The sequence below is a fragment of the Grammomys surdaster genome, unplaced genomic scaffold (assembly GCF_004785775.1).
Source record: "Grammomys surdaster isolate TR1022 unplaced genomic scaffold, NIH_TR_1.0 223, whole genome shotgun sequence".
NCBI classification, from domain to species: domain Eukaryota; kingdom Metazoa; phylum Chordata; class Mammalia; order Rodentia; family Muridae; genus Grammomys; species Grammomys surdaster.
Window position 1 is genome coordinate 1908805 of NW_021604668.1, and position 17583 is coordinate 1926387.

Sequence of the window (17583 nt, forward strand, 5' to 3'; positions counted from 1 at the left end):
AAAGCAACTTTACTTTCATTGTTTGGGAATAAGGCACTAAGGCTGTGTCTGTATTATAGCCAGAGGGATTAAAGATGTGTGTTAAGGCTGAGCCACACCACAACTGGAAACAGGCTTTTTCAGTAAACAACATAATCTTGGGATTCATACTATGATCAAATATTCTGTAACAGATGATGATGATGATGATGATGATGATGATGGTGATGATATAGTGACTGAGAAAGACATCTAACATCTGCCTCTGGCTTCCACATTTACATATATGTATACATGAGCACACATGCATATGCACACACCACACACATATATGCACATACACAAATAATAAACTGTTTAAGCAAAACTGAGTTGTTGACTCATGTTTCAGCCCCAGTTATCCTTCCTCTGTCTCTCTGCCAAGAGATCTTATTGTTGAGAGATTTTCATCTCCAAGGCCCTAGATAACAATCAACACACAGCAACCTCTGCTCTGGTTTTTTGTCCTAAGAAGAAAATGCTCCCATACAACTGAAAATAGTGCTTTATTGTTATAGCATATTTAGTTCTTTTTAGATTTAAAAGAATGGTGTATATGTATGTGTGTGTATGTTTGCATATGTATGTTTGCATATGTGTGTATATGTGTGTCTGTGCATGTGTGTGTGTATTTGTGTGTATATGTATATATGTCTATCTGTGTATATATGTGTGCATGTGTGTGTCTGTGTGTGTTTGTATGTATGTGTGTGTTTGTATGTGTGTATGTGTGTGTATGTATGTGTGTGTCTGTGTATATGTATGGTGTCTGTGTATGTGTGTGTATTTGCATGTGTGTGTATGTGTGTATGTGTGTATGTGTGTATGTATGTATGTATGTGTCTTTGTGTGTATGTATGTGTGTATGTGTCTTTGTGTGTATGTATGTGTGTATGTGTCTTTGTGTGTATGTGTGTTTGTATGTGTGTGTATATGTGTATGTGTATATGTGTGTATGTGTGTATGTTTGTATGTGTATGTTATGTATCTGTGTGTATGTATGTGTGTGTATGTGTGTATATGTCTGTCTGTCTGTGTGTGTGGCTATTAATGCAAGTGCCCAGTGAGTCCAGAAAGGGCATTGGATCCCCTGAACCTTGACTTACAGGTGACTTTAAGGGGTCCAGTGTGAATGCTGGGGACTGAACTCAGGTATTAGGCTAAAGCAGTATAGTCTTAACCACTGAGCCATCTATCCAGCTCCTAGATCAGTAATTTTCAACCTGTGGGTTACAACCCCTCTGGGGGTTGCATATCAGATATCCTGGATAGCAGATGTTTTCATTACAACTTATAACAGTAACAAAATTACAGTTATGAAGTAGCAACAAAATAATTTGACGGTTGGGAAGGTCACCATAAAATGAGGAACCGTATAAAAGGGTCACGGCATTAGGAAGATTGAAAACCACTGGCCTAGACAGTAGTTTATAAATTTGTATTCTTAATTCAATTATCCCGTTAGAATTATGGATTTGTAACATTTTGTAACTCAGGGTCTTGCCAGAAAACAGACAGCACGAGGGGTGGGCTATGAAGAGAGTCAACCAAGAATAGAAAAAGCATTTGCTAAAATATTACTGAGATGTGAGACAATGGAAGGGGCCAACCGCTGGGGGGGGGTCTTTAGCAAGGGAACTTAGTTACAGACAACTTGTCATAGTTAAGAAAGTGCTGGCAAAGAAGCTCTGCCACCCACCCTCACCACTGACACTCATGTCCACCCATCAACCAAGGCTTCTCATTGACCAAGGTCAACAAGGCCAGAGACCTGAGGTTATCACTGACCCTCAGTCTACGCAGAACAGGAAAGCATTCAGGAACTCTTGAGAGCGATAGGAGAGCTGCCCATGTCTGTTTTAGTCTGTGAGCTGTGTTCACAGGGTCCCCTGTAAGAAAGCAGGGATTATGTTTCTCATGCTGTGTTGCAGGCAGTCGCTCTCATGGAGGAATTCCGAGGCCTAGACCGGGATGTGGAAGGATCTGCCAAGCAGTGGAGGAAATGGGTAGAGTCTGAGTGTCCAGAAAAAGAAAAGTTACCGCAAGAATGGAAGAAGAAAAGTTTAATTCAGAAATTGATTATTTTGAGAGCGGTGCGGCCTGACAGGATAACGTATGCCCTGAGGTGAGCAGTGAGTTTTTTCAGCAATGCAGATTAACACAGAAGATGCTGGGTTCTAGGACTGAGGAGAAATCCCGCTAAATTCTCATTTCTGTGATCCCTGCTACTGTTAAACGTGGCTAACCACGCAACGGTGAGCTGGTTTATATGTAGACTCAGCCCATCCTTCCGAACAGCTGGATTCTGAATCCAGTTTGAGGGATAAGGATCTGGGCTGATACTCATTGGAAGGTCTGGATATCAGCAGAGCGGTGCAGTCGGGAGCGTGGATGATTGATTCCCATCACCTCTGTTACTGGCTGTACGCTGGCTCTGAAGGTTTTACCTCTCAAACAAAAAGCAAGCTCCCTTCACGGAGCCACTCATGGCCCTGTAACTGGCCCACTATAAAAGGGGCTGCTTGCCTCCTCCTCCCTTTCCTGCTCTCTTGCCTTCTTGCTCCCCCTCTGTCCCCTATCCCTTTCCCCTTCCCTTCCCCATCTCTCCGCGTGCCCATGGCTGGCCACTACTTCTCTACTTCTCTATTATCTCCCTCTCTCTGCCTTTCTCTGCCTTTACTACCCTCTTAATTCCCCTCCCCATGCCCTGAATGAGCTTTATTCTATACTCTACAGTTGTGTAGCTGGTCCCTGGGGGGGGGGGGTGAGGGATGCCTCGGCATGGGACCCCTGAAACATCCCCTTCCCCATACCTCAACACACCCATAGAACATATCCCATATCTCTTTATCTTTTTATATACACATCACAGGGCCCTTTCCTCTGCCTTCTTGGCCTCTAACACGCTGTTAATTCACACCAGTCTTCTCTTAATTTGAAATCACCTTCCAAAGAGTTCTCAGCTTCATCCCGTGTGCTCCGTTTCTTCCGCTGTATCCATGTGCCTCGGGGCTCTCTTCCTTTGCTTTGTCTCATTTGACCAATTTTTCCCTCTGTAGAGGCTTCTGTTGGAACCCTGCTTTGCAGGTTCATTCTGCCTCTCAGTACTTGCTTTCTGCTAGATCTGATGCTACCGGGGAAATAACCCCTGCTTAATTGCACTCCCCTGTTAGAAACACCCCAAAGAGCATTTGTATATTCATGGGAAGCCCAGCAGGCTGGAAAATTGCACTGTGGCAAATCTAATGAACTGTTAATAAGTGATGGAGGAATGTGGCAGGCAGGAGGTTTGGGGGCTACAGAGCTAAATACGGACAGCTGATGGTGCTCAGAAGAGGACCCCAAAACGCAATGCAGGCTTCCGAATGCCGGTGTCTCAAGTCAGAGGCAGTTTCAGTGATCACCGCCTGCATATATCTATTTGAATTCCCGCAGTTCTCCTAAGACACCTCTTACCTTAAACATGTTTGTTCCTTTCTTGTGCCTCAAATGAAGTTTACCGGAGCAGTGACATTTTTCAAGTTGAAAAACTCAGGTTTTTATTTGTCAGGAGGAGGTTGCTGTTGTTTTCATTGTGTTCTGGTTTTACATGTTCTTTTTTTAAACAGAAATTTCGTCGAAGAGAAGCTAGGCACAAAGTATGTGGAGAGGACTAGATTGGATCTGGGTAAAGCATTTGAAGAAAGCAGCCCGAGCACCCCGGTGTTCTTCATCCTGTCTCCAGGTGTTGATGCCCTTAAAGACTTAGAGGTGCTTGGTGAGTAGTCAAGAGGCTCACCAGCCTCCCCTCTTGTCTGCAGCTCCAGCCCACCCTTTCTGTTCAGTTATGCCCCCTCCCCTGCCCCATTTGTTGGAGATTGGGTGTGCGGAAAATGCAGAGCTAACAACCCTGTAGTCTGGAGCATTTCTCCAACAGAACATTCATCTGGTTGGCATAATGCAAGGTTCTTTTGTACTGTTTTCCACCTTTTGATGGTGTGAGGGCCAGAGGGCAATTTTCTCCATGCTCATGTAATCTTGTACCCCCTGTGACTAAATAATGGTCATTAGGGCAAGTCTATTCAATTGTATGAGGCACCTTCGCTCTGTGCTCTGGATTACTACCCCCACAGCCTGCTCCAGGAATACCAGGTTAATGTAGCTGTGACCTGCCTGGGCTCCATTTAAATGCAGCCTCACAAGGTGAGAGCCAGTACATTTACCCAATGAGCCAATCCCTTCAAAACGGATGCAATTTCTACCACATGTTGCTCCTTTCTCTGAGAGGAAAAAAACTCCTACTCCTGCAGGAGTTTAGAAAGCTTGGCTAACAATGCTGCCATCTATCAAAATGTCAAAAGCTTCATTATCATAAAACCAAAGGGGCCAGACTTCCACGGGCTTTTCAAAATGCACGTAGGGAGGCATCTGGAGAAAGCTCAAAATAATGCCACTGGAAACAATAGGGAGGTCATTAGAATTCCATAGGAAGGTAACCTATCAGGTGACAGCTGTGGCCATAGACCTACATTAGACCACAAAATTCCAGACTCCCCTCCCAAGTTAACATTTGTTTCCCCTCCACCCCCAATTCTCCCACAGGCAGAAGACTGGGGTTTACGATTGACTCTGGAAAATTCCACAACGTATCTCTAGGGCAAGGTCAGGAACTAGTGGCGGAAATGGCGCTGGAGAAAGCTGCCACTGGGGGACACTGGGTCATCCTTCAGGTGAGTATGAAACTTTCATGGTAAAATACCCTGGGTGCGAACCTACAGGATGGGCCACGCTCTGCTGCCCTTCCCAGCAGAGCAGGGCCCTTATTCAAGCTCAGAGTTATCTGCAGACCCTCTATACAATACAGAAGGGATGAGAATGAGCAGGCTAATAGAGATGGCTGTGCTACTTGGTAGGATAAAGAGGCGAGGGGTGGGTGTATCTTTAATAAATTGCATGTGCATAGGGATACAATATGGATGTATATGTCAACTAATTTCTACCCAACCCCAAAATGCTTGTTACTGTAAACAAACACAACCTCCATCAGACTGTTGAGTTAGCACTTTACTGGAGTTCACAATCAAGACAGGCAGTTACATAGGATGTGGGATGGCAACTGAGTATCTTATACGTACACCAGATGACTTGTGAATGAACCCAACAAGTCTAAAAATCATTTCTCATGAACACAATGGGTGGGTATTAAAGATATGAGGATTACCTAATCTCTGCACAGGCTTTGTGGTCCCCAACTTCAAAGTCATTGCCTAGACTATTACATTTGTTCCCTTAAGTTAGATATCATATCAACTTTAAGTTAGATAGCATACAGGAAATAGATGAAATAGCAAAATAGATTTCATTATTGTGCGTGGCCCTCACTTTCATGAGTGGTACAATTAGGTGTGACATGGTCTGTCCTCATAAGCTAATAGCAAGCATGCAGAAGAAACTGAGCACTTGGCTTGTGTCTTCCTCCTCCTCCTAGATTAAAGTTCCAGCACTCCTCAACCAGAGTATCCCAGGCTGGCTCACTTAATTAGCATATGCTTAACTCCTCACAGTTAGGATGGCTGGAAGTCTGAGATGGAAGTCTTAGTTTCTTCTGAGTTCTCTGTCCCTGAAGTAGGGTGGCCATCTGAATATGATTTTCCTTTTGGGTTTTCTGGACCTAATCCTAGACACTGTTGTATTGTATTGTTTTGCCAAACTTAGCCTTCATTGCCCTTTGAAAGAACTCTGTATGTAAATCTGGTCATACTGTGAGGTCGGATTCCAGCTTCAGCTCCTCTGCTCAGGAGGAGACACAGTCCAACCTAGAATGCACAGCTGTTCAGTGTTCACCACTGGAATGAAAGTGCGTACTGCAGATGAACAGACCAGCAGATCGTTTTGAACACAGATTTGAAAGAATGCTTCTGTTACCTTTCCCTTCTATATCTGACCCCCCTCCATTTTTGTAGCTGTTATTATTTCTCGTTTTTCTCCCTTTTGGAAATAATCACATATATGTAGGAATCACCATATCAAAACATGTGCAGGGAAAATGAGATGGCTCAGTGGGTAAAGGCACCTGCCTTACCAAGCTGACACTGTGATTTCAGCACCAACAAACCACCGTGGAAGGAAAAGACTGGACTCTCAATCACCTCTACCATACAAGCACACACGCATGCGCATTAGGATACACACACACACACACACACACACTGTAGGCACTAATAAGTTAAAAAGCACTGAAAGATCAAATTTGTAATTCATGAAACTATAAGCAAATAAATCATGGTGTGTGTGTATGTGTGTGTGTGTGTGTGTGTATGAGAGAGAGAGAGAGAGAGAGAGAGAAACAAGAAAAGAAGAGAAGATATGTCTTTGAGGGAGGGGTAAATTTATTGACTATGCTGGGATTTAAGAAATAGAATGTTAGGAATACACAGAGCATCTTACAAAGTGAGTGTAGCTCTCTCTTCTTCCCTTTCATCATTTGCGTCTACACGCTAATGAGGAGTTTGAATAGAGGAAGTTTCCAAATGAAGTAAGGGATCAGGTTCTTTTATGCCTGTTAGAATTTATATTTAATTACCGGTAACCCAGATATGTCTCACCAAATGGGCTTGAACTTAATGAAGTTTTAGGGAGAAGTGATTGGTAGGTCACTGTGTGAAATAGGTCATATGGACTGCGAGTGGTGGCTTTATAATGACAACCAACAGTGATTTTACAGGATTCAGCGTGTTCAATATCCCAATCTGTCTGATGCTTGTTTTTCTTCTTCTGGATAAAAACAAAGAAGCAGGGTATGATGCTTTTAATTCTAGCATTGGGAAGCAGACGCAGACAGATCTCTGTGAATTCAAGGCCAGAAACATGACATGGTTCTCTGAGTTGGTAACATGTTTATATATAGCGAAAAGTTCTAATACTATAATTCAGGTTCCATGCTGAAATGCCACAGGAATCACAAGCTCTGCTGCCTTGCAGAATGTTCATCTGGTAGCCAAGTGGCTGGGAACCCTGGAGAAACTCCTTGAAAAATTCAGTCAAGGAAGCCACAGAGATTATAGGGTGTTCCTGAGTGCTGAGACTGCACCTTCCCAACAGGAGCCCGTCATCCCTCAAGGCCTTCTGGAAAATTCTATTAAGATCACTAATGAGCCCCCCACAGGAATGTTGGCCAACCTACATGCCGCTCTGTACAACTTTGACCAGGTAAGAAACAGCTGGTCTAACAAAAAAGCTGGTGTCTTCTCAAGAGACAGCAGGGCGTTCCTCAACTCATGTGTCTTATTTAGACTGATGAAGTGAAATATCTGTGTGTGTATGTGTACACATGTATGTGTGTGTGAGAGAGCATTTGTATGTATGCACATGCATGCGTGTGTGTGTGTGCACATGCATGCAGGTTTCCACATGTACTCATGGACATTTCTTTTTTCCTCCCTTTCTTTTTAAACTGGTGTATGTTGATTATGCATACAGTAATGGGTTTCATTGTGACATGCTCATGCATGTATATAGTGTACAGTGATGATATCCATTCCTTGTTACTATTATTACTCTTTCTTGTGCTCCCTTGTGCTGGTGCCCTTCCTCTTCCCAAACAGCCCCCCATTCTATCTTCATGTGTATTAATTTTTGGAAGAAAAATTCCCTGTTGCTATTTTAATGATAAGGAATATGTCTATGTTTCACCTAAAATTAAGAAAATATAGCATGACCTAGGTAATTTTGAGACCCTGCTTCTGAAGTGTATTATCTAATGAGAATCGGCATTGTTATAGTATCATTATATTATATATTATATTATATTATATTATATTATATTATATCATATATTTATTATATTTATTATTATATCCCTTTGGCTTTGAAATTATATGCAAGATAAACCCTATAGTAGGGACTTGTCACCTGATGAGAAGCAACTGAAGAGTTAAGAATTTATCTCAGCTCATAGTGTAGGGTGACACCCTCCACAGTGATGGGAAAGGCATGGCAACTGGGATTTCATTCATTACCCCAGAAGCTTGCTGTTGGAGCTCCTTTCTACATGATAGGGTCAGAAAGAAAAGTGATAGGGGTGGGAGAGATGGAGGGAGGGAGGGAAGGAAGGAAGGAAGGGAGGGAGGGAGGGAGGGAGGAAGGAAGGAAGGAAGGAAGGAAGGAAGGAAGGAAGGAAGAAAAAGAAGAAAGGAAGGTAGGTAGGCATCTGAGGAACCAAGATTGGGCTATAATCTTCAAGGCCCACCTCCTAGTGACCCACTTCCTCCCACTGTGCTCCACTTCCCAAATGGTCCGTAACCTCCCAAAATAACATCACCATCGAGTAACTGAGCCTATGTAGTACATTTCACACTGAAACCCTAGTGTTCTTATATTTTTGTTTTCTTCCCAAATAATACTATATGCAAATAAATATTGATTCAATTACATTCATTTTCTTCACCCAAATTGTTATATCTCGCTAGATCATAATCCAGCCTTTGAGTTTCCTTTCCTGGCATTGTTCTGCATTGCTATTCTTCTAACTTCTTGGAAAGCTTTGATAAATTGCCCTAAGAAGGAAGGATGATTTGGTGATGAATACTGAATACACTGTCAGGAATATTATTTTTCACAGGGCATACCAACGTGCTTAACTTTCTTCTTGTACCTTTTAGGGTCAATACCAAATTTGTTGAGGGGATAATATCGAATGGCCTCCTCTAGAGTAAAATGTTGATGAAAACAGTTACTATTTAGTTAAATTTTTTAGAGCATATTATAAAGAAGAAGACTGTGTAAACAGTAGGCACTCAAAAAATCTTGTTGAAGATGTTAAACATTAGCAATGTGCAGCTCTTTCTAAAACTACTCACACAGTAGGAATTTGATGTAGTTACAAATTTATACAGTCCTCCGAGACACTTTTCCTTATACATAAAAATAAACCTTTTATAAAAAAATGCACTTCTGTTCAGTTATACTTTGGCTTTTCGGTGAAAAGGCTATGTCTCAGAGTTCCCATTGCTATGAAGAGATGCCATGAGCAAGGCAGATCTTATAAAGGAAGACATTTCATTTGGGCTGGCTTTCAGTTTCAGAGGTTCAGTCCATTACCATCATAGCAGGAAGCATGGCAGCGTGCAGCCAGACATGGTGCTGGAGAAGGAGCTGAGAGTTCTACATCTTGATCCGCAGGCAGCAGAAGCAACTGTGTGCCACGCTGGGCATAGCTTGAGCATAGAGGACCTCAAAGGCCACTGCCATAGTGACACACTTCCTCTAACAAGTCCACACCTCCTAATAGTGCCACTCCCTACGGGCCAGGCTTGAGTCTATGGGGGCCATACCTGTTCAAAACACCACAGATTGAAACTTTGGATGATCTCAATAGGGAGATGCACGTTTCCAAACGATGTTGATAGAGAAAGAGTTCCCCAAAGTGTCTGTGAATACTTAAGAATACCTGTTCTTATTCAAGGATATATGGCTCTTCCAACTGCCGTCTGTACAACTACATACATCAAATCAAAGGTACATTTGTTGATGGGCTTTTAATAACTTTAAAGAAGAAAATGTCTTTGTAAGAGAAAAAGAACTCCTGAAAATTAAGACTTAGTTGACCCTAAGAAGCAAAAACAAATATCTGTTCACCACATGTACCTTTAAGCCTATTTTAACAACCTATAAGAGGAAAACATTACAGAAATGTACAGGTTCAAAGATGCTGGTTTGCCATTATATCTGAAACAAAAGGCATTTTTGTTCAGATTGTGTTTTAGATACTTCTGTTGCTGTGATAAAAGACCCCAGTCAGAGCTGCTTGGCTTCTAGCTCCAAGCACACAGTCTACCATGGCAGGGAAGATGTCAGCAGGAATAGGAGGTGCCCTGTCACACTGAATCCATGGTCATGAAGCAGAAAGCAGTAAACACTTATTCTGTCTTGTGTCTCCATTTTATTTAGTCCGAGACCCCATTGAATAGAACTCCCCACATTCAAGCTGGGTCTCCCCACCTCAGTTAACCTAACCTAGATAAGCACAGGCGCTTCCAGAGGCTTGTCTTGTAGGCACTTCCTGAAACCCTTTTATCAAAATCAGAGTTGGTGGGTTTGTTTTGTTTTATTCTTTAAAAGATGTTCTTAATGAGACAACATTGGCTTAAACAAGGTGGGAAATGTTCCTGATACATGAGTGTTCTAGAGGCAGGTCCCTTGTGGTAGTATAAGTGAAAAATAATGTCTGTGGGTGTGGTTTAAAACTCGCTTGGGGGCATGGGCGTGGTCGGGGGCTTGCTCTGCGACCTGCGACCAATGCAGTCCCTGGAACTGTGGCTCAGTCGGTGGTGTTCAGAGCCACCGCTCCAGCCTCCCACGCGCTTCAGCGGTGGTCCCAGCTGATGGTTCGATCTTGCCAGCGCTGCGCAGCTGAGCAGTCCTGGGAACCGTGGTTGCAGAGGAGAGAGGGAGCCCCGCAGACGGCTGGGACAGGGAGAGCGGGGACCCAAAGTGCCTGGTGGCCCCGGCTGATTCCCCGGCAGGGAGCGTGCCCCATGGACGGCTGCAGCAGGGAGGGGTGGAGAGGCTTTCCCCTGCGCAAGTTTCCCACTTACACAAAGAGAGTCCAGAGTTCCAGGAGGCACGTGGAATCGAAGATATAGAAGTTTTATTGACCATGATGATGTATCTGAATGGTGGTGCTCTCCCACAAAATGCCAGGAGGGTCTCTATTATATTGGGGAAGGGTTGGGTGGGTGGGGAAAGGAGGGGCTTGAAAGATGAAAATTTAGATATCCACGCCTGGCCTTTAGGTAATTCATTAATAAATATGTAAATCTTGAGGCAGAGACCTGTTTCACGCCCCTCTACCTGTGCCTTACGTGACTCTGGGTTTGGGGGGCGTGGCCAAACACCTCAGGATTTCTACAGCCCCACACGTGGGTGCCACACTTGGTCCCCAGTTGATGTTGCTGTTTGTGGAGGTTACAGGAGGCAATAGAAAAGTTCTGTCCCTGAGGCACCCTTTGAGAGTTAATAACCTGGTCCCACTTTAAGTTTGCTCACTCTGCTTCCTATTTGTGTTCGAAGTTGTGATCTCTTAGCTCCCTGCTCATGTCTGCAGCTTGCTGTCGTAACTCCCAAGCAGCATAGGCCTTGGAACTATAAGCTAAAATAAACTCTTCCTTCTATAATATGACTCCGTCACCATGTTTCATCAGCAACAGGAGAGTAAATAACACACCCTTCAGAGCTCATCTGGATCACCGCAATGTTGTCACACACCCACCCCCATAGGTATCCTCATAGTTATGTCACTTTCCCGCATCCATAGACAATGGATCGAGTGGCAGCCCCATGTCCATGCCCCAACAGAAGATTGGAAAAATTTAATCAAAAGGAGAGGGACACGTGCTGGGATGACAGGCCCCACCACCATGCCCTGTTTACACTGTCCTGGGTATCAAATCCAGGGCTTTGTGCAAGATAGGCAAACATTTTGCCAACTGGGCTGCACCCCAGCCTGGCTGTTTTCTGATGCCCATTAGCTCATCAGTTGTTGTATAAATGTACAACTGTTTCAAAATATGGAGAGGACAGGACCACTCTGTCAGACATTCCTGGCTCACATTTTCTTCCTATAATAGTTATGGTGGTAGAACATAATAACCCAATGGGCATTGGCTTTTTTTTTTAAATAAAAATGAAAATAAAACCAAGTTATATATGAAAATAGATTGAATTACTGTACTGGGTGTAGTACCTTGGGTTTTTATATGATTAATACAAGTGGCTACTTAGTATCTTGTTAGATTATAGTTCTGGAATGAAATTTCAAATACAATTAATTCCTTAGAAATACCACACACTTAAAGGTAACTTTTTTTTACAGCCTTAAAAATTATAACACTTATCTCCTTTTGCCATCTTGCCTTTTTTTTATGTTTACTTGTGGATATTTTTATTTTTTGTTATCATACAGCTCTTATCCCCATGAACCACCTAAAAATAGCCTAATTTAGTGCAACTTAAGAGATCCTCTTGGCTCTGAACTACATGTAGCTGGGCGATTATAAAAACTATATTTAGCAAAGCCTGTTCTGCTGCAGGTATTATTAGCAGAGGTGGAACAGTTCCCTGGTGGTGGCCCATAGCAGCAAACCCAACCCAGAAGTCCCCTGGGAGGCCAGACATGGATTTCTCTCAGTATGTGACCAAAGTGATTAGAGCCATTTTAAATATGAACTAGCTGTGGTCGGGCATCTGGAAGGAAAGTAGGCAGGAAAATTCAGCCTGGGCTCTATCCTTGACTTATCTTTTTTGTTTAATGAATTTGAGAATGGCTAGAGTACTTCTTAGGAGTAGGTCTGATGTTTCCTACCCCAGTATTGGACTGCTGATGATAACCTTAGCTGTGTCAATGTGGCTTACCAGGACCCAGCCCCTTCCCTGACGTACAGAAATCCTGAAGATCTAGTTTACATCCTGAGCTTCATATGACACTCAGTCATTTGAACAGTAATTCTTCCACAGTTCATTGGAAGGTCATGTGTCCTGGGTTAACTAAGGTGTGGACTAAACCACCGTGACTCAGAGGAACAGGGCTGGAAATCAAGCTGAGCACTGGGGGGCGCTTGCATGCAGGAGGGAGGTACTAGGTTTGAACCCTAAGAGCACATAATAAGCACACACAGAGTCAGATTATAGTGACTACAACAAGATAGCCAGGTGCTCTCACACCACACCCTGCTGGTAAGTGCCCCCACCACACCTGACTGGAGGGAACCAGGCTTGTCTGGTCATCATCATTCGTCACAGAAGAAAGTGGTGATGTGGACAAGCCAAGTCTTCATCTTAAGCAAATGACATGGGAGGGAAATTATGCCAATTGCTTCTCACTCAAAATCTGTCAGCAAAACCTTGGATAGGTGGCACCTGTGTCTTCAGAAGAGGCTTGGGCACAGTCTTTCAGTGGGTGGCCATGTGCGCAAATGACCCTAGTTATCATAAAACTGGGAAGAATGAGGAGTGGGGACTGCCTAGAATTCTGGTAACGATGGCTCTAAGATTATGTCATCCAAAGTCTTCTGTTCTCCAGGAGAAAGGATATCAGGAATCCTAGCAGCCTTAAAATGAGGGGCCCTGTTTTCTAGAAAACCTAGAGACATTATGGAGAAACACAGCTGGGGGCATTGCTTGGTTGGTTGGGAGAGCACACAAAAGCCTGAGACTGATTCCCATACCTGCTAACCCAGGTGCAAGTGGGCAAATTCTGTAACCCTAGCATTTGGGAGGCAGAGGCAGGCAGATCTGGAGTTCAAGGGTATCCATGCCTACATAGCAAAGTCCTGGCTAGCCTGGGATACATGAGAGACTGTCTCAAGAAGGAGATAAAGGCCTTCCTCTTACTTTTCAGCAAAGCGGAATGGTCTCCACTTGTCTTGGATAAACAGCTGATCACTTTGAAGCCATCCATGGGGGATAATGGGAATGCAGGCCTTTGCCCTTACACACTGTATGGGTGGTTAATCAGCCACATCTTGTCTTTCAGGATACGCTTGAGATGTGCTCCAAGGATCAGGAGTTTAAAAGCATCCTCTTCTCCCTGTGCTACTTCCATGCCTGTGTGGCAGGGAGACTGAGGTTTGGTCCCCAGGGCTGGAGCCGAAGCTATCCTTTCAGTCCGGGAGACCTGACCATCTGTACCAACATCCTCTACAACTACTTAGAGGCAAACCCTAACGTAAGTGCCGCGGTCATTAACCCCCTCCAAGGAGTGCATGGAATCTGTCAGTCTTTGGGTGGGAACAAGAATGGACCACAGTTTCTTTTCTGAAGATGTTATTGAAACAGCCAACACTACATAAGCATTGTCTGCCAAGTGTGCAAGTAAACCAAAGGTTTTCGTAAGACAGGTCAAACCAGTTCTACATCAGTAGCTTATGCAAAAAAAAAAAAATGTCCTTCATTATGTTAACAAAAACAGTGGTTTACATGTGCATCTATGCCAGATTCATTAGGCAGGTAATGAAGCATTTGCACAAATGTAATTACATCCAGCAGTCCTGACAGTTCATAACACGGCATTAATAATCACCACAATTAGTTTTGATGATGGAAGCAATTTACAGTGCGTCACATGTATCAATAATGGTGCGTTTCCTGCATATGTCAGTATTATGTATTAGAAATGCCACCTTGTTGTGACTTTCTCGGTAATGTTCACCTTGATTTGAAGTTAAAGGGAGACGGATTGGCTGTATCCGGGAACTAAAATGCATTTGCAGATGGGTGTGCAAAAGCCTCACCAAGAACAGTTGTGTAAACTCTCAAACCATAAGATTGGGCTGCAGAAGAGAAGAATATTAGTTCCTAAGGAGGGCTGAGCCTGCATCATCAACACAAGAGAACTTTTCCCATTGAGTGACATCAATAGATATGTTTATCAAACCAATCAGAGACTGTCTAAAAAGGACATTTTTTAACTTCTTATCCATGTTTCTGATGAAATGATGGCTTTTGGTTTTTTGTTTGTTTGTTTGTTTTGTTTTAAAGATTTATTTATTCATTTAATGTATGAGAACACTGTTGCTGTCTTCAGACACACCAGAAGAGGGCATCGGATCCCATTATAGATGGTTGTAAGCCACCATGTGGTTGCTGGGAATTGAACTCAGGACCTCTGGAAGAGCAGTCAGTGGTCTTAACCACTGAGCCATCTCTCCAGCCCCTTATTGCTCTTTTTGTAACCATTGTTACAGGTTTTCCATGGTGTCTTCTTAGGTTTTCGAGGCAGCTTGACTGCTATGACAGTATACACACACAGCATATATCAGCAGTGCCATCTCTCCAGAGATATATTCTGAGTGTGCTATTTCAAAGTAAATGGGTTTTTATATGGTTTCTGATCAGTGGTCCCGTCCTTTTTCCTGTTTTTGGTTGGTTTGTCTTGCTTGTTTTTGTTCCATTTTTTATATTTTGTTATTTTATTTAGTACTAGAGATTGAATTTAAGGCTCCATATGTGCTAGGCAGGGGTACTACCACTGAGATACGACCTCAGCCATACTCTACAAAAATTTGTTTCGTTTTAGTTTTTGAGACAGGGTTCCACTACGTTGTTCAGGCTTGTCTTTGAACTCACTCTGTAGCCCAGGCTGGCTTGAATTTAAGGTTCTCTTGCCTTGGGCTCCTGAGTAGCTAAGATTACAGGCCCACTCCACCAAGCCTAGCGGATCTCAGCATGTTTTGTGTAAACTGTTACACACACACAATTATTCTAACAGTTCTGAAGGAAGAAATAGATGAGTTAATGCTTCCACTGACGTCCTTTGTGACTGTTCATGAGTCTGGGTCCAGGTGGGCAGTCCTCTGACTGCTGAGCTCTGTACACAACAGAGGCAGACAAGGAGGGGAGGCAGGAGATAAAGCTTATGCTCATCTCCAGCCTTCTCAATATCACCACAGTTGGTTGGATAAACTGCACTGTGACCTGCTGTTCCTTCTGTGGGTTCCAGGGTCAACACTGCTATACGTGTTTAACCTGTCATGTCTCTGATAATCCTTTCCAAAGTCATTTGCCACGTATCACAATGCAAGTTATCAAGAATCTGGGAATGAATTTAACATGCACATACTATTTGGTTGTACAAGATGTTCTCGTATTAGATATGCTTCTGTTGCTGAAATAAAACCCCATGGCCAAGATAACTTATAGAAGAAATGAGTTTATTTTGGCTTACAGTCCCAAAAAGTTAGAGCTCCTGATGCCAGAGACAGCATGGAAGAAGGTGGCAGGCATTGCTGCAGGAACAGGAAGCTGAGATATCACATCTCACCATGATCATGAAGCAGAGAGTGAAGACTAGAGACAGGCAAGGCTTTTAATCCCAAAGCTCACCCCCAGAAACCCAGTGGTCTTACTCCCTCCAGCAGGCCTACAACTCCTAAACCTCTCCCAACAGCATCACCAACTAGAGGTCAAGTATTAAAATTCTCCTTTAATCCCAGCACTTGGGAGGCAGAGGCAGGCGGATTTCTGAGTTCGAGAGTTCGAGGCTAGCCTGGTCTACAGAGTGAGTTCCAGGACAGCCAGGACTACACAGAGAAACCCTGTCTAGAAAAACCAAAAATAAATAAAATAAAATAAATAAAAATAAAAAATAAAAAAAATAAAATTCTGGAGACGATGAAGGACGTTTCTCATTTAAACCACCATAGCTCTTTACAAGATGGTATTAAAATACAATGGTTAGGGGTGTGGGAAACAGTTTAACCACTAAAGTGCTTGCTTGCTACATAAGGACCCAAATTCAGCTCCTCAGTGTAAGTATCAAAAGCTACACATGGAACTATATGCCTATGATCATAGGCAGATGTCTAGAGCTCCTTTAGCCAGCTGAGTGAGAGCCCCTGGCTTTAAGGAAAACGTCGTGCTAAAATAAATAATTGAGAATACCTTACCTGATGTCAACCTCTGGTCTCTGCGTGTGTTTATGTGTGTGCAAACTGCACATACCTGTATCCAACACATACTCCCCCATACAAGGTTTTTTTTAAAGAACAAAGATTAAGCTTAGGAGGAAAAAAATGCTTAGGAGAAAGAATCAATAATTGAAAAGAACAGACCTGGTCTATAAACCGCCAGCCTGGGAACACACAGAGAGGGACCCATGGCTCCAGCTGTATATGTAGGGGAGGATGACATTGTCAGGCATAGGTGGGTGAGGAAGTCCTAGGTCCAGTGAAGGCTGGATGCCCCAGTGTGGGGGAAATTGTGGGTGGGGAGGTGGGGGTGGGTGGGTAGGGGCATATCCTCATAGAAGCAGGAAGAAGGGGGATGGGATAGGGGGTTCCTAGGTGGGTGGGGGAAATGGGGAAAGGGGATTACATCTGAAATGTAAATAAAATATCCAAGTAAAAATAAAAGAACAGACCTAGCTGATTAAAATTATGAGGGAAGTACATATTGACTACTGAGACGCAGGGGATTCATTTAATCTGAATGGGAAATAAGGTAAGTCTGTTTCTATCCAATCCTGCTCTATAGAAGGTGTCTGTGGCATGGCAGAGAGGGCCCTGTAGTCTAACTGCTTCTTGCATTTCTCATTCCTATCAAACCGGCTTAAGAGAAAGACACATTTTAGATTCATTTCTTCAAATTTGTATGAACTTGTAGCAAGTACATTGGAATGGCCTCAGCAATTTGACTCGTTCTGTTCTGTCACATCATGCCACGGGGAAGGCTATAATTACGATTTTACTTGAACCGTCGGGAAGCAATAGACTGCCACTGGGGGTACAAAGGTTCCTGTCTAGAAAGGCTTCATCACACTGGCATGTTTTGCAAACCCAGAGGAAGGGAAGGGGTAGCCGAGAGAGGCCTGAACTTTGTGAAGCCAGCAAAGGAGGAGATACAGTGAATAAAACATCGTAAGGTAGTCACTGCCCTCGGAACAGCCTTGTGCTTGGTCTTTCCAAAACTGATGAGAATCAAATAGATTTCAAATATAAATCATCTACCTGAGTCACATAATAAAGACTTTCGATGGGGTGATGATGAGTCTTGGGGTGGGGTATCAACTGGACTCACCTGAGAAGAGGGAAG

The 17583-nt window shown here is 43.3% G+C and overlaps 1 protein-coding gene across 1 annotated transcript in view; it reads left to right on the top strand.

The window, feature by feature from the left end:
• The window catches only part of Dnah11 (dynein axonemal heavy chain 11), a 291537-nt gene that overhangs the window by 257434 nt on the left and 16520 nt on the right, over window positions 1-17583 (top strand). The window contains exons 71-75 of the mRNA XM_028773185.1: window positions 1950-2143; window positions 3627-3775; window positions 4600-4727; window positions 6979-7206; window positions 13529-13720. Coding sequence (XP_028629018.1) covers window positions 1950-2143; window positions 3627-3775; window positions 4600-4727; window positions 6979-7206; window positions 13529-13720 — 891 coding nt within the window. The remainder of the gene's footprint in view (window positions 1-1949; window positions 2144-3626; window positions 3776-4599; window positions 4728-6978; window positions 7207-13528; window positions 13721-17583) is intronic.